We start from the raw sequence: 26,847 nt of genomic DNA, 5'->3' as shown, positions 1-26,847 counted from the left end.
ACTACAAGGCGGCCCAGCAGCTTATTAAAAAGTTTTTTTTTTGAAAAGTGATTTTACTGTGGTCTATTAAATATCTAGCAGATTCATAACTAGTTTTATAACTTTTATATATTATTGAGCCTTGAACTTATTCCACAGGTTATTCCATAATCAAAACCATGATTAGATAAAAAAAAGTGGGAAAAGTTTTGGAAAGTTATGAGTAACTTTTCTACGAGTTTGAAAGCGAAAATGCGAAACTAAGGAAGACGGAAGGCTCATGATGTTATTCCGATTTTCGCAAGGCAAATTACTCACGCAATCACGAGCAAAGTCAACTGTTTCAGTAATTACCAATCAAATTTCATACACTCACTTCGCTTTTGAATTGTGAAAAATATCTTTATTAAGGCCACGTAATTCCCATTTCTGGTTATTATTTAAACAATACCAGAAAATTTGTCGCGCTTGCAAAAAGGATATTGTCGGCAAAAATACATCGCCTATCCTGCTATAAAGTACCGGGTGTCCATTAATAAACCCGTTGGTCCTAAAAAAAAATATTTTTAAGTAAATTAGCCAAGAGAAAAAGCTTTAGATAAGAAAACAATTTTGTTTAAATTATTTTTTTATATTTCGTCTCGAACTTAGTAACTAAGTTCGTGTCGAACTTAGTTAGCATGTCAATATCACGATATTAATTCCTTTACGAGTCGGTAGGAGGCGCTTCATGTCAAAACCAGCTATTTTTTTGATTTTTTCGAAAATTTTAAATATAATGGTATAAATATTTTTAGCTAATATGAAAGAGCGTAAAAAAACACAGCAAGTAGTGGAAACGGGATGATAATTTATAGCAAAGGCTCGATACTATTTTATTTTATATAGGAAATATAATTGAGAGGAAATTAGGTTAGAAAAAATTATTCAGAAAATAACTCAATAAATTGATGTTTGGGCTGGGTTCCATAAAAATTGAAGTCCTCTCTGGTTTATGATTTGTAATGCCATGAATTTTATAAACTTATTTTTTCTACTCCCGTCTGTAAAATATCTAATTACACATCGATTTAGCGTGCGAGAAGCGTCACTTTACGACGTCAGTTTCGTTTCTCACGTAACCGAGCCACTTCGGATATTTCCGCGGTTTTGCCGCACGAGTTTGGGACCGAGTTTTCGGAGATATTTCCCACGCTTTGAATTTTGACGTTTGTCAATTCTGACGGTCATGTCAGTGAATGTATTCGTGTTGTTTTGCGAAAATGTACCCAAAAACTAACGGTCGTAGAAAAAGTATAGTATGCAATACGTTCGGTAAACTTTTTAAGTCACTCGTTTATTAAACACTTGCTCCGCTGCGCTCCGCTCGCGTCAAATGCCGTTTACCGCACTTGTTGCATAATATACAATTAATTCAAACAAAACCTCACACTAAACACGTATGTTTAATAAACCCATTTTTTTAATACCTCGAAGGGTAAAAAATTATTATGCCATACTGTTTGCACTACTTGCTGCGTTTTTTTACGTTCTTTAATCCTACCTAAAAATTTTGTACCATAATATTTGAAATTTTGGACAAAGGCGCCTATAAATACTCTTTAAAATTAAACTAAGTTCGTCGAAATCGAATTAGCCAAAAAAAAGTTATTCAACTTTTTCTAAACCATATATGAGCCTTCCCCCACTCTTAATTTGAAGAGATAGAAAAAAATAGTTCAAAGAAAAAAGTTTCCTTATCTAGAGTATAACTAATTTTGATATAGGTTAATTTGGAAAAATTTTGAGAAAACCCGGTTTTTTCTATTTTACGGTAGAGGTTGCGCCCCCTTGCGACCATTTTATGAACTTGAAAATAATTTGCTGCTTTTTCTCTTGGTCGATTTCCCTATAAACATTATTTTCCTAAGTTGTAGGATTAACGGTTCCTGAACGGCCTTTATGAATGGGCCTCCTGGTACACCTTGGAATCATTGAATTATAACAAAATGGTTAAGAATTCTTGCTACATGCTGAGGATTAATATATTGGTATTTTATTTTTGAATCTATGTATCATAATTAAAAATTATTTCTAATTTATTTTTAATTAAAGCTCGCAACTGCCTTGAAATCTGTATTACGGTATAGTGACCAAATGTTAATTAAGAACCACAGAATAATTGACAATTCGCAGCTAATAGCCAACTGACAAATAGTGCCTTGTGCCGACGTATATTAATGAGCTTTTCCATTATTTCTCTTATATTTGATGTTATATAACCCTATATCAAATAAAGTTTGCACTATCGCTAACTTTGCTATTGTTAGGCAAACGAATTCGATTAAATTAGTTAATTAATTAATTCAGTTTTTAAAAATGGAACGCCCAGTACATGGATAAATATATTTACCAACTTGCCTTGGATTTTACGACATAAAAACAAAAAATTTGTTCAATACGTTTTGGCACATTTTGTGATACACTTTTTTTATACATATAATTTCTCTATAGGTGGTGAAGAGCATTGTATAATATTTATGATATTATACAATATATATTGAGCAATAAAAAATTTAATATAGTTACAGAAGTGATGATGTGATTTTTAATTAGGTTGATATTGAATAAGATTTTTTATATTCTACGGAAGACTTGAAAATATTAGATTTTAAAATATGCAACGTTTTTCTTTAAAAAAAATCGTTTTTAATGGTTCTAGTTTGCAAGTATAAGCAACTCTATAGTTATAACAATCACACAATATAAAAAAAATTAGACACATGTTAGATACAAAATAATTTTTATTCAATTCGCCTATTTTACTGTACAAAATACGATGTAGTTGCTCATGCGAAAAATTGAAAATATCTTTAAAAATATTGATTTATGCCAATTGTTCGTTATCTCAATATCAACTTTAAAACTAGACAACAATTACAAAATAAATACGTTTTATTTTTGTGTGTTTTCAAGATTCACTACTAACTAAGGGTTCTTTTAAATCGTTTTCGTTTGCAAAATGGCGCTTCTCGATGAACGGCACCGTGGCTTGAAGATCACACTGTTTAAAGCTAAGACTAATTGCAAAAAAAAGTTTCCTAACACATACGACGAGGAGATTGCTTGAATTTTATTCGATTAGTTTATGGAGCACCGTTGCGATTTTATCTATAGGTTCGTTTATGCGAGACCAAACCAACCGAACAATATCTCCGAAATAAAATCTACAATCACACGTAATTTATTAGTTTTTTGTGTCTCTCAGTCAGGGCTTGCTAATTCCTAAAACCCATTCGTTTATAAAACGAAATCGTTTCACTTGTTCCGGTGACCCTATAATATATAAGCTAACAGTTTCGCAGTTGACATCACTAGGACCGTCAAAATGACGGACGCTAAGCTGGACGCAGCAGCCGAGTTTCCTCCCTGGTATCCCAACGGGTCACTGGAGCTGTAGTCGTGGTGTTCACCTAAACGCAAAGTTTAGCAAGATTAGATATGGTTCTACAAGAAGCCGAACATTTACGTAATTCGTTTCTATAATGCAGTATTGTATGGAGAATATATCTACCCTCCGCAAAGAAAGCATCGCATAATCCTTAAAATGGTACATAAAACCTGGAATGATGCACGTGTTTGCATAATACTTATGAAGCTTAAATAAAACTACAGGACCGTCATCTAAAGAAATCAATAGGCACTTCTCGAGGGGATTGTCAGATTCACGAACAATTAAACAATGCGCAGCCAAACTACTGGCAACAGTGGTAACAGACCACATCGTGTGGTCCGTTTGAGGCTGACCAGAGTCCATTTACGTCTGGGCTTATATTTGTTTAACTGACCAGTCTAAAGTTATTGTTTTTTGCTTCTGATCTACGCGTACCAATTTACACAGGAGAAGGTAAACGATATTCAGAATATAATATGAGACTTAACCCCTGTTCCAATCTAATCGCTGCTGACAGGTATATAAGAGACATTTCGAGCCACATAATTGATGCAAGATAATGCAGTACCATATGAGGCTAAAATTGAATCTGAAAATCTAGCAGAGGCTGAATTCATGGTCATGTCAACCTATTACTAGAATTAAATATGAAAAATTTGCTGCAAGAAATCTTTTAGAACTGGAACTTGCTAAGTTGAAGCATGGGAATGATGTTTACATACAAGTACTAATTGATACCAGACGTCATAATAGCAGTAATTAGAGGTTATAATCAATTTATTTACCTATGAGCCCTAAGAAATTTGTAGGACAGTTGAAAAATTATTAAATTGATAGAAACCATTTAATCTTTATACAATCCTCAAACGGCAATTGCTAAGGTTTGAAAAATGTATTATGCGATACTTTGCGGAGTGCATATCTCAACCTCAACTAACTGTTTTTTTAAAAATTTTCATGATTTACTTGGCATAAATTTGATTGCATTTGAATCACAAAATATCACTACATGCATACAAAATACAACAATATCATTCTCAGAATCCTAATTTTCCGTAAAACATTTAATATTAATCAGTTTTTGGAAAGTTGAAATCTTCGTCGTAATGTAATATTTCCAAAAATTGATTAGAAATTTGTATATAACTTCACTTTAAGTCAAAGAAATTCTCCCAATAAACTTCTAAGTGAACATCATTTATTTCTTATATACAATGAAAATTAGTAATGAACGTATATGACAATATCACTTTATAGGTTATGAAATAGCGCTACTAACCAAAACTAAACTTTTTAAACACAAACCTAAATTCTTATAGCCCTTTTTAGGTATGATCGGGGCATAAATAATTAGAAAGGCATCTCACCACAATTGAGAAAGACCAGAAGTTTTGGTTAGGAATGACGCTTTTTCTTTAAATATTACCAGTTTTGTGCAACTGGAAATAAATGAATGAAATAATTTGCGGAATGTTGACACTCAATCATGGCTATTGAAATTTTGGAAACCGTAAGGAGTTGAGGCAACGTTTATCACTAAGTTGATACGGAAAACAGTCCTTTGAAGTAGATAACGAAAGGGGGTTCAGACGAACATAACCTGAAAAATCCCCGTAGGGCCCCGATCCTTCAACATACTTCTTATCAAAAATCGCTCACTATGTTTCTCCAACTCCCATACTTTATTTGTTGGCTAGTTTACCTTTTTAATGACGTACCCTTTAAATAAAATTACATTTAATTATTGCCTCTTCGCAAAAAAAAAAAAATTTTCTTCAATACTTCAAATTTTCGAACTGCTGGCGCCACAGATTTAATACGATTGTCGAAGATAATCGAGACAAAGTAAGCAATTTTAGATTTTGATGAAAGAACAGTGGGAATAGGATTTGTATTCTTACTTTCAAAATTGACCTAAATTGAAGGTAATTTTCATTTTTTCGGCTACCACCACCTCTTACGGTTTCCTAAATACCGTGGACCGAATTGAAAACATCACTGACATGGATACGAAAGCTTGAAGCTAAATAACACTCTTAGTGTTTTTGAAAAAACCGTCTCAAAAACACTAAAAGGATGAAACGAAAAGTGGCTGGAACCCGAAGAATAGAAAATGGAAAAAATAGCGTTTGTGCCCTAACTATTTTCCCGCAATCTACTATTCCTGGGCTGCAACACAAGGCGAAAAAAAAATGAGAGACGTACACATACTTATAAAATGGTATAATTGTGTGTTGGGCGACTGTGTGTCAATTCGTTCACTGCTTTCTGGGAGCCGTCCGGTAGTTCTCTGGAATGTAGCGACGTCCGTTAAACATTTGCCGCAGTATTCGATTGAAAACTGGCAATAATTACAAAATGTGCGTTAAAGCAATATCTCGCCCCGAAGCTTCGCAGCTATATTTTGTTTTTTTTTTTCGTGCTGTTTAGATACTAGCGATGGCTATGATTATTAACGAATTTGAGAGAAAACCAAAATTTTCCATAGCCATTTAGGAACTAAACAGGACTTTTACTTTCTGAACTACTTGTGAGAGTTATTAATGTGTCTATTACACCGAAAACAAATCTACTCAGCATGCCAGGCGGCTTTTCTACTCCATAGCCGTGCAACTTTTAACATACAGCCGCAAAAAATTATGTGAACAAATACACAAAATGCTAGGTGAAGATGGTGGGGGATGGATTAGTTTAGTGGATTAGATTAGTTGGATCGGTGCGGTTAGCAAATTACAATATTAAGTGCTGTTAGAAAACTGATTCCTCTATCTCCATATACAATACATACAATACTATAATAGTTATACGTACTTGACGGAGAGAGCGAGCTCATACCACTAGAGATAAGTTACTGTTATTTTATTAGTATGATTGCTAGAACAAGCTGTTGATGAAAGAATATTGGACCACATAGACATCAATTCTGCTGATTTATGAACACATATTTAAGTTAAGAACTTATACGCAATGGCTCACAATGGTCTTAAAAATATCTGGTACATAGATAAATTGTGCTTTATGAACGCAAAATATTCAGATACTATTGAATAATATTGAATAGTATTTAAAATATTACATGAAATGTGTTATTACGATAAGTTAATATTTACTGTTTTTACTACAAAAAGCAGAGTAAATTGTTATAAGATATTTTCAAAATAAACCCCTCTATGTTGCTTTGCTTAAACAATATTTCCTGTACTTGTAGTAAGTTTTAGAGTCTATGAAAAAGAAACGTTTATTTTGTAAAAATACAAATTTCTTAAAAATGGAGGAATTTAAAACTTAAATGGTATCCAACCGTCTCTTAACGTAAGCAATATGTCGCCAAGTTCGTATGGAATCGACAACGGGGTCTTAAAAAATATGTGCCAAGTGTCGACTGGAGATTCAACATTCAAAATCAAAGAAAAAAATTCATATAAACGCAGATTCGGCAATATTTATTATTGTGGTAAATTTCATATTTTTTTATTATTATTAATGTTTTTGAAATAAATTCTGTCCATATTCAAAATTTTTATTTTTTCTCTCGAAAACGAAACAAAACAACTAAACACAAACAACTAAAGAGTATAGAAAGTTTTACTTTGGTGGTTTATTTAAAGTAAATACAAAAATTGTAAAAAAGGCAGTAGTCTACATCTATTTCACAATTGTATTAATTTAAATATCTCACAGGACGTCAACTAGTTAATTCAGAATAGATAGACAGAGAATAGATTTTTTAGATACTTTTATATGAACTTTTTTTTTCTTTTTTTAGATTACGAGTCTCCAGTCAAGCGTTTAGGAATGTTTTTTGAAACCCCCTGTGTAAACCCAAATAGATTCACCCTCCAGATACTATTTGTAGGTCGTACGCAGTGAGCCACCAGGTACAAATTAAAATTGCGGTTAATATTAATTTAAACGCACACAAAATCGATCTCTAAATCGAATTTTCTTCTGACGTCCTACCTGCGTCCATGTCATAGTTATTAGAGTCGTCCATAGAGGGCGTACCGCTCTCTCCGTCGCCCAGTAACCATCCCCGCGACTCACTCGTTCCTATTGTTCCCGCGGGTGCGTCTTTGCACCCGAACCACCAGTACGCCGTGGATCTCGGGAACGCTGGTGTTACTGCGTCCACAGCAAACGCCCTATCATTAAACCTAGGACCGGAAAAAAAACCTTGACAATTCATCCTGAACGAGGACATTTCGGACTGACCTATAATAAGCGTCTCCTTTGTAAAAGTACGTGTATCCGTTGGTCCACTGAAACGCGGCGTCTAAATTATCGGGAACACCTTCCCAGTTGGAGATCAATTTCGGATAAGTATTTTTCACGGCCGGCCTCTGAGTCGGATCGAACCGCCAGAATTTGCTGCCCTTGTAGAAGTAAATCTTCCCGTTGCCGCTCCACACCATGGCCGCGTCTAGATCGTTGGGTATCCCAGTGAATCCCTCGGAGATTTCTTTAGGGTACACGCCGTCCATACTTCTTCCCTTGTACCTGAAATTGGAGTCTTTGCAAACTCGGGTCGAGATTTCCTGTTTTCCTATGTCGTCACCTCCAGTACTTGGATCCTTTGAAGAAGTAGGTCTTGCCGTTTTTGTACGTGAAAGCCGCGTCGATTTTGCCGGTAAGTCCGGGCCACCCTTCTGAGATTTTCTTCGGGTATCCTGGCGCTATGCTCTCTTCGGTGAGTCTCCAGTATTTATCACCTTTGAACACGTAGGTGTAGCCCTCCGCGGAATTGAATATGGTGTCGAACTTGGAATCTTCACACAGACTGCTATCAGTAGTACTTCCAACTAAAAAAGAAAACACACTCTTATATCAGCGTAGGTAATATTGTTCGAAAAGCGCTGCGTCATAGACACAATCTGAATAAATGGCTCGGCAGATAGTTTTGACTAAATTGAGAGCATCTTATTATAATATGTAATTTTGTAAAAAAAGAGGGCTACGTATATGTAAGTTAATATAGGAAAATAGAAAATATATAATACAGGAATATAGAAATATTGATGTAGATAGAAATTTTCTGTTACTGACCAGTAAATGTTTCAACAGTATCGGACTACATTGCGATTGAACATAATGTATGGTTTTTAATATTTATAGACCACTGTCATACTGATAAGCAGAAGAAGTAATGATACCCGGGATTTGCGAAGAACATGAAGGGTTAAAAAAAATTAAAAAGTCTGTTGTTGATACCATATACTAATAAAAAAAAGTCCTAGAAGAGCTAAAAACATAGAAATAAACATATTTGAGAACGGCAAATAAAATAAGTAATAAACTATCTGTGTCTGTGTGTCTGGGATCAACAGGGAGGCAGCTTCAGCTCAATTCTCCTTTTAACTTCATGAGTGAAGTAAAGCCAACTGGGAGAAAAGACCACAGGGCAAATAAAGATCAGTGATCAAGGCTAATGTACAAATTCTAACAAATAGAATAAAAGCGTTTAACATGCAAATATCCGCAACGAAGTAGAATATCTAAGAACCGAGAAGATGTAAATTAGCAATTGAAAATCGTTCAAATATAGAGGGACATACATAATAAGGAATATGAATTTAAAGGACGGAGTAAAAATTCAGACAGCAGAGATCAATATCATAATTAGGGTTTCTAAGATAGAAACCACAGAGAACAACAGCACTAAACTACTTCTAAGGAAAAGAGAAATGCGAACACTAAAATCAATAAAAGCATAAATTTTAATGTAACTGAGGAGCAGTGAAGAAATAAGGGAAGTGTGAAGATATAGCAGTAGTAAGGAGTGGTAAAATATAGGATGTCTTGGTCTTTAGCATTGGAACTGCTCATACGAAACCATTAACAGGTCTTTGTCTTAATGTAAGAAGAAAAAGAAGAGATTAATGTAAAGAACTGAACTCAATATCGGCCTTTGAGATTACGCCACTTACTACGAGTGAAATTTCCCGAAATATGACCGAACTTCTTTAAGTTATAAGTAGATTTTGATGGAGACTACTAAAGTTTCATTATTAGAGAAAAATTCTATGCTTTGATACAAATTACATTTCAATTTACTCAAAACCAAGAAGTACGCGTATCTACTATGTATGGGCACTCCCCGTATTTAGGTCTCGATAATTCAATTTTAAATAAATTTCAATTGTCCTAAATTAAGAAAACAGCTTCTGCGCCAAATCTAAACCAAGCAAGTTTTTTTATAGAAGAGTATCGCAAGCTCTGCTGTAATCCCATAAAACTAAACTTTATCTTTTATTTTAAAAATGTCGTCAATGAGACCTTAATATTCTGAGCATTGTCGACGAACAATACTTATAGTAAATGAAGAAATTCTAACAACAGCGCACCAATAAGGGAGAAAGCAATCATGACTACGGACGCTATCCAATGAACTCTTCATAAAAGAGGGAAGGGATTGACGCCGTGAATCGAAAGGTCTGAATACAGCACGTTGACCAAAAAGGACAGGGATGCATTACAGATAGAAAAGAATGAATGAACGATTTGCTTAGCCAAGACTTACCCGACGGAGGCGGTGTTTTCTTAGGAACGTTCTGACTTTCACCGGTATCACCATCCTGGTCGTAAGACGGTGTGCTCTTTTTCGTTTTCTTTCCGTATAAAGCTTGGATACCGTCGATATCGTCTTGGTCCAAGCTGAAAACGGGGTCGTAACCCCTATAAAACGGCGCCATGAGAGCTTGTCTAATATCAGAGTGACTCAAGCCTAACGAGTGGCCGAACTCGTGTGCGGCCACTTGGAATAAGTTGGTACCTCTGTAGCTGTTTATGGACCACGATTCCGACGCGTCAAAATGGGCATCCCCACCAAATACCTAAAATATTGGTGTCGGTGTGAGCTCGGTGTTACATGATTTCAACTTTTGGCTTACCACCGCAGATCACCAAGTTTTTTTTTAGGGTACCATAGCCAACACAAAACATTTTTTTTTTAATTTCAAACAATTTTTAACCTTTTACACTGTGACTATTTTGTTTGTTAGTACAAAATATGTTTTAGGTTACTTACTTATACATCAATACCCAAACATGTAACACTTACTTTTCCAGGATGAACGGGATAGTATGTGGGTGTGTAAGGTATGTACCATGGCTTAAATGGGTTGTACCATATGTCGTGCTGATGACCTACACCGATTGACTGTGCCCGTATGTATTGCTGTTCCTGAGGCTATTTTCCCCCGAAAAGTGCATGAAAAGTCGTTTATGTGTTTACCATGCGATTCTAATTGTTAATTCAACCATGCCATTACTTCGCCGTGGCAGAATTGACGATGCCATTTACAATTCGCAGTAGCGATAAATGGAAGTATTAGGATTTATGTTTTAGTAATGGTATAGGGTGGAGAGTTACAAGAAGAAATAAATTTTCTGAGATGTGTTCTTACTTACCGAGGGGAACTTCAGTGAAGATATGAAATAAGCAAAGAGTCACTTTAACTTCTTAAATCTAGAAGAAAATTTAGTAACTTGGCTTTTGCAAGCATCAGGAGTCGGTACCCAAAAGTTCTTGTATTAACAATCGACTTTGTAACGAGTGTACAGAAATCATGCAAGCGAAGCTGATTTACAAGTGCAAAGCGTCAAAGCTTATACTTACAAGCAAGCAGACTATTTGAAACTTACGGGGAAATACGCATGAGCCAAGGTACCGCCAGGACCATCGAAGGGATCTCCGTCTCCATGTTCTCCGCTTTCAAACTTAATCTCGATATGAACTTGTCCGGACTTGGGCGTGAAGGTGAGGTCCGTGTATTCCGACCACACGTTGAAGGCACGTTGGATTTCATCGTCGACGTCCCTGCGTTTTAGTTTCGGTGGATATTTGGCGATTTTGTAGCTCAGATTTTTCACTTTCCACCTGCTTCCTGAAAATTCGCACCATTTTCACAAGTTTGTACATTTTCCAGTTGATATATAAAGGAAGAGTCTCTGAGTTGCCAAAACTAAAGAGGTGTCTTTTTGAAAGCGTCAAAATGAAGAGAAATTTTTATTTATTTTTTAACAATTTGTTTGGAATCAAATATTTCAGATAAATTTAAAGAAAGACGCTTTATTTAGTATTCAGTCTAGTCCATCTAAATAGTTTAATTCCTTTCTCTTCAAATTAGGGCTTATATAAAGAAAACGAGCTTGGAAAAATGTGAAAAAATTTAAATTCATCAGACAATTTTTTTCCAATAAAATTGTTGGGTTATTTCAAAAATAAGCTAATTAATATTTAACAAAGCATTCAATTTTGACAGGTAAACGCAAATTTTCAAAAATTGATTTATTTATTAATTCAATTATCTTTAGATTCAAATACTTTTTACAAAACTTCTGGATTCTTCCTGCGTCGTTTTTTCTTGCGGCAGAAGTTTTGTAAAAAGTATTACACTAACCTGTGGAAGTTTTTTTGAAAAAAAAAACTTTAGATTCAAAATGTTTTAAAAGTCATGAATAATATATATATATATATATATATATATATATATATATATATATATATATATATATATATATATATATATATATATATATATAATACATTATTATAAAAAAACTAATATAAGTAGCCATCAACTGATTTATTTATTATTATCTTTATTGTTGAAAAATTGGCAAAACCCATTAACACAAAGTTTTCCCAGCGGTTATCATGGATTCATAATATCTTTTATATTATCATTTGTCCAACACCGATTGCCATTTTTTCTTGGTTACTTTCGCTATCCCTTAGATAAACTTTTTTAAGAAAAAAGCAAACATTTTTTGTTCAATGGCTATGAATGGTATATGGAAATTGACCTCTTACACTAAGAACAATATCACTAATCCCATACAAATATTTGAAAGGAAGACTATCTATCGCGGAAATTAATTCAAGAAAATAATAAATCACAAATGTAAGCAACAATTCGGCCATTCTCAGTTTTAAGAAAATCCACCCCATGGGCTCAATGAATCATTTGCGTAGACTTGATTTTTGACCATTATACCGCTACATTTTGTAATTGTTCATCCATAAGTAATTTCTTTACACGTATAACCATAAACATCACCATAACGTTTTATATATAACAAAATTATTTTATCTACTTGGTCAAGGTAGCAATTTAATTGAAAATCTCGTTTCTCTAACTTATAACCCAACGGCGGCCCATCAAAATCTACCAGGCAGAACTAGAATGTGACGTGAAGTAAGTATTATATATTAAAGTTGACGAATCACCCTGTATTTGCGTTAGTGCTCGTCTATGGTATACACGCGCAGATGCTTTTTTTTGGTTATAAGGAAAACAATTAACAAATCGAAACAACCATTGCAATAAGCAATTACGGTGAATTATAAACAAATTTTAAACCGCAAGACACGTCCAATAAATAATATTAACTTATTTATTGTGGAGTCTTTGTTTCGGGATTGTGAGTCACCGAGCCGATGATGTGCTTTGAAAATATTTTCCTCAACTAATAATTGTCGTTATGAGCAAAAAACGTTACATTATCGCAGTCGATAATAATGATAATAGTTTCACCTAAACATTCGACCGTAACAAGCAAATTGAAAATCGTTTGCCTAGCTGGACGGTTGCAGGAGATTTGGTCCATTGAATTCCACTGTTCGAACCAAAACGTCAATTGTTTGTTAAATACCTGTTTTTTCATGCTGAAATAATTTTTTTTACCCAAAGGTGTGTCGACTTTTCGATTTTTTTTAGCGGACCATATTCCAGTAGACTCGACAGTTGATCCGAGAATTTCATGGTCTTCTTCAAGTCGTGACTTATGTCGCCTAATAGAACGACCGCTAGTGCAGCTATAGTTGCCTTGGTAAGGTAACTATACACCATAGTGCTCTATATGACGCTAACTAGACATTTTCAAACTTGCTGCTTTGAATCTTGACGAGCGAACGTTTGTTTGGTTGGTTAGATCAACTTACCCTGTAGTGCGTACCGTTTGGCACGGTTGTCGCCGGTGCCGACTTTATCTTTCACCCCGCATCTTGGGAGTGACATAACTTCTTTGGTGTCGTCATCTAGTTCCCCTAAAACACAAAGCACGTTATAATTTATTTGTTCTAACGTGTAGTACTTAATAACGTTGTTCACAAATGTAGATAAGTGTACATCCTGTGATGCAGGTACGGCAGCCTTAACCCGTTACATTGGTAATTTTGGTGTGCACATAAACCTAATTATAATAGATAAAATAAAATTCCCAGCATATAGGTGACGGTTTTTGTTCAAATAGTACGTGGTGACGTATGTTAAACAATTTTGTTCAATTAAAATAAGGTTAGGTACGTGAACATTTTTATATTTTTAATAGTTAAAATTTCAAGCCAAATATCTTTTTCATTTTGATTTATAATGTTTAACGCGCTGACGTTTCTAATCAGATTACATAATATATATAGCAGGTGTGTATAAAATAACAATTACGTTTTTATTCAGTTGTTAGATTTTATCGATATTTATAAATATATTTCAACTTGTTCTTACTGCTTATAGTAGCAATTCAGGACAGAAGATCAACAAACGAGATTAATTCGATCAGTCTCAACCCAAAATTACATTTTAAGTAAAAATCCAAAGTTACAAGGAAATTAGTTTCTCATATTACTTTGTACCACATTTCCAGTTATAATCCGTCTCAATCTTCATCATGCTGGCTTTTGGTCGCAATTATGGAAGTTACTTGCCGGCGGCAATAATACTCGGGTCCGATAGTTATCAAAGGTTTTGGTGATAATTTTTTTTTTGTTTATTTAGAGTCGTAAGAAATGGTCTACGGGGTTAAACATGCAATGATATGGAAGAAGACGTAAAACAGCGTGTCCAGCATGTTTTCAGTTTTTGAACTTGATGAGGCTGGTGCTTTGCGTAGCAGACAGGTATGATAATACACAATAACATTTTTATTGCGAATATTTTTCAAAAGAGTGTTTTGAAACCAATTGTTAAAAAGTTCGGCACTTGTATCCTCATGATAATCCAAGTCCGAATCTTTTTTTTCGTTTTTCTTTTACTGAAGGTAGACAGTTTTGAGTAAAATCAACCCATCCTTTGGATACAGTGTCGTGTGTATCGAACCATATTTAATGAAGGTAAATTATAGATCTATCGTCTAATCTAAATTGTAATCTCTGTGATTCCATTACTACTTGCTTTTTGTCTATTTTGCGGTACTTAAATTCTACTTTACAAACAATTTTATGGAGGGTGGCAAGGCTCATTATTGGTTTCATCTTCTTCTAGCTTCTTTTTCAATTTATCCAAAGTAGGAACCTAGCTGTGATAAAGATAATATATTTTCCTTCTAATTAGGTCCTGATCACTATTGTCTATACGGTGAGCTTCAAAATCACTACTTTTCTTCAACTCTAAAATATCAATAATATCCCTTACTTACGATATTGGCGCTTTTTTAAGTAGACACAATAAAAACGAGTATTCAATACGACCACAAATGGTCAACACTCAAGAAATTTACACCTAGCCCACTCCTGCCGTGTCACTCAAATAAAAATAAATTTGCTGCTTTACCGCTTTACCAAATAACAGGTAATAACATCGTCCAAGTTTTATTGAGGAACCCACACGATGAAGATTGAGGAAGACTATACTGCTAGATCAAATAAGGTAGATTTTAAAAGGTTTATAGTATACTGGGTTAGTACATTTTTAACTTTTGTTTATATTTTTCTATGTCTATATCTTTTTAGTAATAAAAAAAATAATTCAATTTTTTTTTTGCAGAAAAAAGAATTTTATTCAGGTTTAATATCTACTTGCGTAAGTGAGATAGCTATTTCAAAATTTAGCAGGGATTAGGTAATATATGTCATAAAGAGTGTCCCAAAAATTCACATTTCTAAAAAAAACCTCTAACAGTAAAATAACAGTAAAACCTCTTTTTTTTTTTAATTGAACCATATATATTTGTCGTCTTGAAAACTATTTGGCATCAGCAAACACATATAAAGTATATATATATATATATATATATATATATATATATATATATATATATATATATATATATATATATATATATATATATATATATATATATATATATATATATATATATATATATATATATATATATATATATTATTAAAATAACCTTTAGTGTTATTAACCACCACATAACAGTCACATATTGCTCATTCAAAAAAATGTATTAGCTAAAACCCCTAAATTTTTAAAATAGGTAGGTCACTTACTCAAAAAAATATTAAGCTTTTATAAAGCGGTGGAATTGTCAACGCTGGAGATGCGTGAAAAAAAAACGTTTTTTGTTCTCCAGAACTTCTAATAAGGACAAACTAAGAGCAAAATTGGATTGGATTGGGAAACGGATTTATCGTGTTCAAATGTTGGGAACCAACGTGCTCGTTATTACGCGAAACATAATAAAAATACAGAATTACGAACGTAACAACCTTCGCAGTTTTTAAAATACCACTTATTGCACCTCGCGTCCAAAGGACGAACAATTTTTCATTGAACGCGTTTACGGCAAGCTAATATCGATGCCACAAAGGAAGCGGTAACCCATTTTTGCTTACATTTATATTTATTTTACCCGCGAATCCGGATTGGTTAAGCGTTGGTGTTGTTTACCTGTCACTTCCAAACCGGCAAAACTTTGGAAATCTTCGATCGCTTTCCGGTAATGGTTTTCGTCTAGCAATTGACCCGAATTTCCTTTGACCGGTCCCAAGTAACCGTATTGTGACAGATATAACTGAAAACAAGAACATATTACAACAAAATCCTCCAAAGTTTCTGAACTTTATCCAAAGATTATGGATTTTTTTTTCCGCATTATTTCGGACAAATTGTAACAAATATCTACTACCGAATACCAAGCAACGAAAATAATCCAAGGTTAGGTCAGCCTAATCTATCTTATCTACATTCTATACAAACTATAAACTACAATACAACAAACAAAGGAAAATCCGGATCGGTGTTTGCCGATAAAAATATTTCACTGTACGTCGCTGATAACGTAGTTCTAGATACACCCCGGTTGCTACACTGAAAAATATTTACCCAAGCTGCCACGTCGTACCCTTGTACTTCGAAAACGCGAAAGTTGTCAAACTTTAAAACAACCTCGTATAAGAGCATATAGGGGTTAAGGTACTCTTAAAAATATACCGGCCGCACCTCCCATTGTTTTTCGAAAGTGAAATTGACAGGTTGTCGAATATTATTTTGGGTGTAGCAGATCCTCAACTCCATTAGAGGAGCCTACGTGCATTTTAAACAGTTTGTTGTCCGACCGGTAGGTACGAGCCGTTTCGAAATTATCACTATTGTATTGCTGAATTGTTCCATGCATGTATTTATCGTTGATGGCTTAAAAAATAGTCCATTCGTTAAAGGTTCTATCGAATAAAAAAAAGGTTAAAGTTTCGAAAATCAGTGTTGGTAATCAAAAGACAAAATATTTGGACAACCCACCTCTGACCAAAACTAACCAGGTTCTTTAATTTCACTTTTTTACCTCTCTTTAAGCTACAGCCACCTATTCGTTCACCATTTTTGTCATCAACGTGACAGATTTGAGTTTTTTTTTTGAGTACTCCTTTAAAATGGAATAACAATCTCTAAATATAAAGACTTATCAAAAACTGTATTCAAGCACTATTCATAATTTAAACATCCTATTCTATTATTCAATTATAGTATTCTATTTTAGTGACTAGAATAAAAAATATTAGACACAATGTATGTAGACTACCAATGAAAACCGTTATTATAATTTTATTATTTTGATGCCACGAAACAGCAACGTGAATGCACAGCACATTGAAAATCATCAGAACTATCTAAGGCAAACCTATGCGGCTATCGCTCCCGTGACTAAAGCGCGGGAAATGCTCGAATGGGTTGGCGACACTGTTAAATAAAGCAATATTTTAAAGCGTCACCTTCCACACATCTGATTAGTATTTTAGAGCATCAAATATGTCTCTAATAAACCCAAGGGAGCCATTTCGGAAGTTTCCGCCATTTTGGCTACGGGTTTGGCGATATTTTCGGTAGATACCTACAAAAAATGATTGTCGTTGATAAAATTCTTCAGTTACTCGTTTTTTAAACACTCGCTAGGCAACCTCGTGACTAAATTGGCCTTTATCAAACTGGTTGCAAAATGCACTATTAAATATCTCAATTCTAAAATTAATATACTAATATACTAATAAAAAATATATTTTTGGTTTGCCGATCCAGTAGTTCAAAAATTGGACATTTTGGCAATGTAAAAGAATACATATTAAGGGATAACAGGGGACATTTTTAATGCTTAATAAAAGAAAAGAATATCAGCCGAAAAATATAAATTTTACAGAAAAAAACTCCTGTTCAAAATTTACACCAATATTTTCTAACTTATATGTATTGATCTCTTCTATCTCATCTATTCTCTAAATATTAGCAGTTACTGTTAGAAATCATAGTCGGCTTATGTTAATTTTTGTTAGTTTTGGACTGTTTTTCAACACATATAGAACACAAGTCAAATTGATGAACGTTTTCTCCGATAATAGGCATATCTGCTACAAATGTCATTATTTCTGCCTTAACCGTCAGGAGAAGATTAAAATAATTTAGATAGGCTAGTAGAAGGCGTACTACACTGCTACTTTCTGCAGAACACAGATCACCCAGATTAAAATTCGCTGACTGGAAGAGAGTCTTGCAGATGCTCGAGCGAGCCTTACCCAAGATGGTCATCATAAAACATGGCGCAAACCTGAATAAAGTTTTTATGAATGTACTATCTCACCAAAGGAGCGATTTGGTAGCGGTTCAAAAATATTCCGAGGCATACACCGAGCTGACATTTATTTTTAGATCCCAAGTCCTGAGGTGTGTTGCTGGAGAGTTCGCGCAAGTCTCTCTTCCGGGAGTTTAAAATACTGCCTTTAGCGTATATATACATATTACAAGTTTGTTTATGTTTGTTTACAAAAAAACGGAGATTTCCACGACTAAAATAAACATAACAAAGACTGTTTCTCCATAAAAAAAAATAGACTAGAATTTTCAAAAAAATATTTCACGAACACCGGTATTAGAGTCTACAATAGACTGTCCCCAGAGCTATAGAGCAGTAGTAATGTAACCATTTTTAAATAAAGACTAAATTTTTTCCTCCCAGAAAACTGTTTTTATAATTTAAAGGAATATTTCTACCTATTAATGTTTGTCATCACTGTATTGTTGTGTTCTGTCATATATTTTTATTATATAAATTTTTAATGTAATTTTCTGCCTCATTTCCATGGTCTATATTAACTTACTTGACGAAATCCATAATACACTGATTATACTCTAAATATGTGGGATAATAGAGATGTTATTATTATTATAAGACATTACTTAAATAAAATCAACATGCAGGTCTTGGAGTGGACACCACGCAGCACAGATTTAAATCCAATGGAGCACCTTTGGGATGTTCTAAAAAAAATAGTTCGGCATCATGTACCCGCCCCAATTAACCTACAAGAACTCAGCAATCATCCAAAACTTTTTAACAAGCTTAGCACGGCGAATGCACGCAGTTATAAGAGCTTGAGGAGGTACAACGCATGATTGAATTTATTAATTGTAAATTACTTGAAGACTGCGAAAACAAAGACGCAATTGCTTGTGCGTTAATTTTAAACGGGTGTTTATAATGGCTGCAAGAAAAAATGTGAGATAATTCGACAAGGTGGAGAAAAACGTTATTCGCATCGATGCCCTTAAAAATGGCGCCGCGCGTGCCTATTATACTTCGGGTTTAAATAATACCACCGAAACTAGTACTTTTTGGTGGCTGGTACAAAGCTCCAAGGCCGATGGCGATCGCCGATGTATTCATTCAGCGTGTAGAAAAACATTTTCGACACATCATTTGTACAAAGTACCGTATTAGCCTCCGCTACCTAGAAGTCCCCACGCACCTATAAAACATATAAATCGAAAAACGCGCCGTTACGTGGGTATCAATTTAAAGGCAGTTTGACTTTTGTCCCGCAAAATTATATCGCTCGCCATTGTTCCTTTACATTTTTCGTATTAATTGCGTGATAAAAATCAATTACGCGATTGTCGGTATACGGATTTGGTATCCGGTCGCTTATCGACTATTTTTTTAAATATGTAGTAAACCCGCGAGTTTCACGAACAACGTGACGCCCGTATCAATCCTTTTGTTGCAAATGTCGTCATTTTTACATGTTAATTCTCAGAAAGGTCTATAGTAATAAAAACTGGCTCGTTTAAATCCAACTCCCCCTCCCCCAGCCGCCTTATCGCCACCCTGAGTACCATCAACCAACCAGAGGTCGCCACAGTTCAAATTTCTTTTTTGTAGTAACCAAAAAGGCTTGAACAGCAACGGGGCAGGCCTCAGGTTCGAAACGGGTTTCAAAGGATCAGGGAGGAGATGGGTTGAGGAGGAGAGAGGAGTATGAGGCAGCTTTCGCTGGTTGCTAGGAAAGTGACCTTGAGAAAAAAAAAAGTTTTTACTGCGATGGACCGTAAATTTTCTTTTGATAATTTACGTGTGAAAATAACTTAATATATGCAAAAGCCAGATTTATATTGTGAGTATCGTAATTTAGTTTGGTGGTTTTCAAATTAATAGCTTTCAGATTTAAAAGGATGGTGGTACTTTTTATTTCGTATAACACAAAAAAATTAAAATATACCCAATTCTCTTATTTCGCAAAAATAATAGCTAAGAACAATTCACGAAATCGCTGAATTTTTCTCCTACGTCACCATAATAAAAAAAAATTATATTTTATATAAATCTTATATTTTCTTTGCATTTTTTTTTCTTTTTCGTTTATTTTCACATAAGATATATGATAAACGAATCAATAGTGAATAAAAACGTGTGCGGAAAAAGATCGATATTAATTTTAACGGACCTAAATGACATGCAATTTACATGTTAACAACTTCCGAATGAGTCACGTATTACTTTCCGACACACTGGCTTGGGTTTGTCTTGACCTCCCGCTAGGTTCAACCGATAGCGGCATTTGACGGGTGTGATTCAATGAACGAAATGCACAGGAATAGTTCCCAAAAGTCGCCCACTCGCTTTTCCTATTAAAGACGAGAAATTCTCTGAAATATGAATGACTAAGTTCGGTTTACCTGCGCTGACTCACGCGAAAGCAGTACCAAGGTCAGTGTTACTACGGTATTTGTTTTAAGAAAACAAAAAAAAACTACGAGTTTCGAGTGATTTTTGAAAGTATAATTTATGGACCGTATTTGCATAGTCGCCACGGATATTTTGCTACTATGCTCATGTTTATACAACGGAACTGTCCGCGAATACGAAGCTAGGAAATTACATGGCGTCCAAATTTAATCAGTCTTACAGTTTGGAGTTCCCGTTCGCGTTCACCTGTTTAAAGATTAAAAATATCCAATGTACATTTTTGAAGAATGTCAATTACAAGCAAAATGTACAGGTTTCTTTTGTAACGTGCTACATACGTAACTAGTTTTGAATTTTTTAATATTTTTGATGCTGATCTTTCAAAGGAAAAGAGTACTTTTACTATACGTATATTTTTCCCTATATGGCAAAAATGTGCCCTAAGCCTTTAAAACAAGCAAACGAAATTAATTGTCACAATTAATTATAATAAAGAAAAATAAAAACAATTTAAAATTGTTGCTTCAAATATTCTAGTTTATAGGTAAGTTAAAAAAATTAAAAAATTGACCTCCTGCATAACAAAATATGAGTTATTTACAAGTGCAAAACAGAACTAAAAGTGACTAGGTAAGCTATAGTATACTAACACTAGATTTTAATGCGTGCTGTGGTTTTTGTAGCGTTCGTGACATACCTTTCCTAAAACTTCCTCCACGTGTCCTTCTATTCGATACTAAATTAGAAAATGAAAAAATAAATCAACAATTTGATACCATGCAAAGGAAGAATATTAATAATAATACTGTAACATAGCCCTTGCAAATGATATTTGAATATTTTAAATGAATACCCCCTAAAATAACCACGTATCACTTTTTTTACCTTCTAAAATTATTAAATGAAGTGTTTCAACTGTTCTTTTGGTGTCAAAAAAATGGGCTCCAATAATTTTTGACTACCCAAAATAAAAAACTCTGTCTCGATGAGAGAGTATTTGTATTTAAGTATTTGATGTTAAACTTGGGCCAAGGTTTCTCCACACTCCAGATCGTCTGAATTCCTCCTGTTGTTGATAAATCGAACATCCTGACGTTTCGCCAGTCAACCTGTTGGCTTCTTCAGAGCTTAACTGACAGTGAAACGCAGGAGGAATCCAGATTGGCAGTAGCCTGTGGATTTTTCTTTGAAAAATTTAAGTTTTTCCGGGTTCTATTTGAATGAAACACCCTGTATATTATATCTAGAAATGTTTCATTGGATTACAATTTAAAGGCAAGGCAAGATATTAGTCGCTTGACAGGGTAGTACCCGAAATAATTTGCAGGAGTAAGTATTGGACAACCAAAAATATAGTGCATTTATTGCTTTCATGTATTTTACAGTACCTTAACTGCAGACCTTCGCAGGACCGTGGTAAAATCCATCCCAACAGAAATTTATTCTGCATTAAGTACTTCTTCCCTGAGATGGACCGTAACGAATATTTGTAGAAACTTCAATTTTTTATTTGAAACGTAAATGGACCGTTTTAAATTTGGTTAAGCATTGATGCTGCGGGATATTTTCGAATAAGCAGAAGCGTTTATTTTAACATCAGGTTAAGAATTTAATCTAAATTACAATATGTTCCTACATATTACGGAGGTATTTGACCGTGATCCATACAGTACGTATTTATGTACCTGATTCTCGACCTTTGACACTGCGAGGCTTTTTCACTAGATAGTTCAAAGGGTAAGGGTAAGTATCTGTACTCTTTTTATTTTAAAGGGAAGTTTAAAAATAATCATTTCTGTCTTGTTTGCCTATCGATTAATAACATTCTTATTCAGTCAGACAACAGTCTATATATTATGTTCGCGGTAGATAAAGGTACGTCATAAGAAACAGATAAATATTTACTAGAATCTTACAATTAAACATTTTTTGAAGATTTCTCTTTTTTAACACTCTCAAAATGTGGAGACCGTGGAATGAAGCAGATGTTCCTCTGTTAGAAGAAGGCATGGAAAAGTATGCACAATTTGAAAACGAAGTGGAGATGACAGTCGAACCTAATGACAATTTAGAAGACGAACTACGTCAGCAAATAAAAAGATGGATCCATTTATCTTCGTATGCTAAACAAATTGTTTTGAGTGTTATAAGAAATTTAGAAGGAGAAGTAGGAGCAGCAATAAAAACGAGTGACATAGAACGTAATAAATTGTTACTTTGTACTAATTTTTTTATGTACATGTTTCAAGAAATGCTCGACGAAGAAGACTGAAAACATACTTATATTCCGCTGGATAGTATGGGTAAATAAATTCCTAGGACGGACCTGTAATGGTTATGGGTAAGAGTCTGTTCGGCCGGGTGTTCTATAAGGGGCTGCAGTTTTGGAGTAATAAACAGTAGGCAAAAAAAAGCACTATAATTTTGGTCGAAGTATAGGTAAATACCGCATCACTATCCGAAACATCCGTTCCGATTGCTTCCCAATTATAATATGAAATAATCATTAACCCTGGATTAATACGTCTAATTAACATCTTCCAATAAACTACAAATTATTATGCGATCGTAGCCGGAGAACCATAATTGTTTGTCTTTGGCATGAAACTATATATTTGCATTCGCATTGCTCGCCAAGGCCGCCAAAGTGTATGCGGAACGCACTTCTCGAATATTAATAGGAATATAAAATATTGTTCTGTCATTGACCACTGTCAATGTACCGTACGACAACGCGTTCCGCGCTCTACGAGGTGCGAAAACGTTTTTTTTAAACCGCTGCAAAATTTCAACTATAAGTATAAAATCAGTTTAACAGGAATCGCGGCTCGTATTTATTATTAAATTAATTAAAGGGTATCAACTGTATGACACAAATGACATGGGTTATAAAGATGAATGTAAAAATAGAATAGAAAACGATATCCAGAGTTACACAATTCATATTAGGCACAGAATCAAGTTATTTCATCATTTATTAGCCACTGCAGCTTCTTTTTTATTTTGTGAAATGGTTTGTTCTTAAATTGAATATTTCTTATGGTTAGTAGTTAAGCATTGATTCCACCAAAGAGTCATAGTGATAACCTGTCTAAGGTAATAACATTTATTGATTGATTTTCTAATTATATTGATTTATACTGAATTATATTGACTCTAAAATATTTAATTTTATTGTTTTTTTTTATTTTAAGAGTACAATTGAAGTGAGGGCAGTTTTGAGAGTCAAAGTTATAAATAGTTATGTCGGTAATGGTAGACTCATTGACCTTCGTCATTGAGAAACCGGGAAGGGACTAAAGATCTCATCGACATAAACGTTAAATAGAACTGGGCCAAGTGCAGTGCTCTGCGGAACACCAAGCTGAGATCTATTTGATACTGAGTTTGCATATTGGTGTTCAGAGACAAACTTGTGTCTATTGAGATATCCAGTAATTTCCATACATTTTTCCAGTATACTTTTCTCAAATCACTAGTTAGAGCGATAAGTCTGTAAATGTTACTTAATTTTTTATTCATTTTTATTCATGGAAATTTACTATACGCGTTTTGGACAAAATAGGTCTATTAGATTAGATTAGATATATCATTGAAAATTTACGTCAGGACGAACAATTTACTGCAGCCAGGCAATAATAATTTTATAAAAATATTAATAATAATTAATCGATATTTAAAAAAATATAAATACTTTTAAAATTTCGCAATGTAAATCGCATGCATTTAGAATGAGATATATTGTGAATTAGTTGCTTATACAAAGAACCTGTATAAACAGCAAACTTTAAAAGTAGATTTGTTGACTATTCTTTGGATGCCATATCATTAGGGTTATTCACAAGGATTGGAATGCTCGTGGCATTTATAATTTAAAAAAAAACGGTAAATAAAAGCACAACTTTGAAAGGTTTAAATTTATTATTAACAATTAAAATTTATTTTTTTCAATAATTTATGACAAGAATATAATTAATTTGTACAAATATTAATAAATATATAATAAAAAAATATTTGACAGTAAGTTTTTTACTCTCTTTCAGTTGTTCGTAAAAACCTGCCTCAATAATTATCAAATTTAGAAACAATAACTATTTCCATATAAGAGAAAAATATCTACACATATTATAACGCATGCGAACGTGTGGAAAACAATGGAGAGAAAAATATATATATCATAATCATTATAATCGGAATAAGATTTTTCATAATAGTACTTCCGGGTGACACCTTATAGATTAGCAGTGAATAATACTGCTTTCCTCGAATACGCGTAATAAATGATAAACGTTTCTCGTGTTTCTCTCGTGGTAGGAAAACTGCTAGTTCAAACGAATAATGCTAGTCCCAATTGTAAACAAGCGTGACATCGAAGTGGGGTTGGTCACGCAATTTACAAAAAACTATATAGCCGAAGAAATTAATGGAAATGTTAAAGGTGAATCGTCCAGCATAGTATAAACGGATTCAGACACAAACGAAAAACGCCCAAATGCCAAGGCGAAGGTTGGAATTGATACGGAGTTGCTAATATATGCAAACGCGATGCAATAGAATAGAAGAATTCGCCTAGATATCTCCCAATTTACACAGAATCAAAGGCACGTTACTTTTCGGAAATGTCGGGGGTTGCTTAGTCGAAAAATATAACATTGAGCATAAATATAAGTTAGCACGTTTTATTTTCAGTCGTCGGAGCCGTAAATTTTCCGGAAAACTGCACTCTGGGCAGCCGTCACAAATGACAATAATTAAAACATCAAAGGGCAATTAAAATTGTAAACCACATTGTGAAAAACGCAGTTATCCTTTTAGAGATAATTAGAATCACACAATTTCAACGCTGCAAAACAAAGAATCGTTTAGGGACGCTGGACAGTGGCGCTACCAGTTATTAATCACATTCGTAGAAACATGAATAATATAAATGGCCAACCGTAAACTAATATACACATATAAATAATGAATATTTTTAGATCTTTTCATTTATTAACAAAATTGCTACAAGTATTTATTTTTATGAAATTTGATAAATTATTACATTTTAGTTCTTATAGACATTTTATTCTGAATATATTGTATTGGAACTATTAAGGCACTCGAAAATAAATATTATTTTTAAAAATTAAGTCTGCAGTATTTGAGCTTTATTAAAATAATTGAACTGAGGTAGCTTTCATTTGATGAAAATCCATTTAAAACAATTAAATTAAAACAAAAAAAGTTCAGATTTTCAGTTATTTATTACTTTACTTACTTTATTACTAGAATTATATATTTACATTTAACAACGGAGGTGCATTTAAATGCAATGTCTAATCTCTATAGCTTCCAACGAATTTAGATTTTTGTTTTTTGTACCATTACGTAATATATAAAAATTATCGTCAAAGTCGTGCATTTCTGGATTTAAATGACTGACATAGTTTATACGCTGGTTATGTATGTTATGTTCTACTTGTTTATCCGATATAAATTTTGGGGACATGATCCATATTTCAACTTGAGGACTCTGGATTTTTGAGTTTTTCGAGATTTAGTTTTATTGTTTTTTAAAAAATTTTCAATGGTGTTTTCAGTCTTAAAAGCAACCTAAAGATCAAATTTATATTAAATGTTTCAATATTATCTTGCTGGGCTCTCCTATGCAGTTTATAATATAATATATAATATAATATTTTTATAAATTAAACACATAGAAGAACACCTATCTAAATTTCATCTTATGATTGCTTTTACAAAACAATAAAACTAAATCACGAGAAGCTCAAAAATCCGGAGTCTATATCGCACAAAGAGGTAGAACATTTAAGAAACGCATTAACGAACATAAAAGAACGTGTAAAAATAAAAGTTCGGATTTTAACTATGCCATTCATTTAAATTCACGGACCACAAGGATTTAAATGTTACTCCATTCTTAAATTTTAATTTATAACACCAGTAATTAAAAATATATTACTACCTGTTTATATTGTATAATATTGTCATATTTTGAATTTGATAAATGCACGGTGTTAGCGAAACAGCTGTCATAAAGTAATAAAGAACTGTGAAAATAACAAAAATTTTTGTTCAAATGTTATTATTATAGTAAACTTCAAGCGCTTATGTTCCACAATAGGTACTTAAAATTTAAAAGGAAAAAGACGTTATGAGCTTAGAATCTATTTTCTTTGGACGAGTAATTTCTGCTTTTGTAGAGACGACTATTTTATCGGATATTTTATTTTCGTGTAATG

At 33.5% G+C, this 26,847-nt stretch overlaps 2 protein-coding genes across 11 annotated transcripts in view; one reads left to right on the top strand and one right to left on the bottom strand.

Moving 5' to 3' along the window:
* Positions 1-2,750: 2,750 nt before the first annotated feature.
* The window catches only part of LOC132696024 (matrix metalloproteinase-14), a 33,714-nt gene continuing 9,617 nt past the window's right edge, over positions 2,751-26,847 (bottom strand). The window contains exons 2-11 of one of the 10 annotated variants that reach the window (XR_009617979.1): positions 21,303-21,341; positions 16,045-16,168; positions 13,356-13,460; positions 11,054-11,295; positions 9,930-10,242; positions 7,968-8,211; positions 7,625-7,909; positions 7,373-7,566; positions 5,618-5,753; positions 3,291-3,431 (exon numbers count right to left, since the gene is read on the bottom strand). Coding sequence is in view for 7 of the 10 variants with exons in the window: in XM_060660549.1 (XP_060516532.1) it covers positions 3,295-3,431; positions 7,373-7,566; positions 7,625-7,909; positions 7,968-8,211; positions 9,930-10,242; positions 11,054-11,295; positions 13,356-13,460; positions 16,045-16,168; positions 21,303-21,341 (1,683 nt within the window). In the remaining 3 variants the exon portion in view is untranslated. Of the gene's footprint in view, positions 3,432-5,617; positions 5,754-7,372; positions 7,567-7,624; positions 7,910-7,967; positions 8,212-9,929; positions 10,243-11,053; positions 11,296-13,355; positions 13,461-16,044; positions 16,169-21,302; positions 21,342-26,847 lie in introns of all 10 variants that reach the window. The other 9 variants (XR_009617980.1, XR_009617981.1, XM_060660551.1 and 6 more) reach the window with 9 other exon arrangements.
* The window catches only part of LOC132696026 (protein Wnt-11b-1-like), a 63,154-nt gene continuing 49,893 nt past the window's right edge, over positions 13,587-26,847 (top strand). Inside the window, exon 1 of the mRNA XM_060660557.1 lies at positions 13,587-14,309. Coding sequence (XP_060516540.1) covers positions 14,281-14,309 — 29 coding nt within the window. The 5' untranslated portion in view covers positions 13,587-14,280. The remainder of the gene's footprint in view (positions 14,310-26,847) is intronic.

Source organism: Cylas formicarius, unplaced genomic scaffold, assembly GCF_029955315.1.
Source record: "Cylas formicarius isolate icCylForm1 unplaced genomic scaffold, icCylForm1.1 PGA_scaffold_1__22_contigs__length_36826433, whole genome shotgun sequence".
Taxonomy (NCBI): domain Eukaryota; kingdom Metazoa; phylum Arthropoda; class Insecta; order Coleoptera; family Brentidae; genus Cylas; species Cylas formicarius.
Note: the sequence above shows the minus strand (reverse complement) of the source record. Positions and strands in the feature narration are given on the sequence as shown.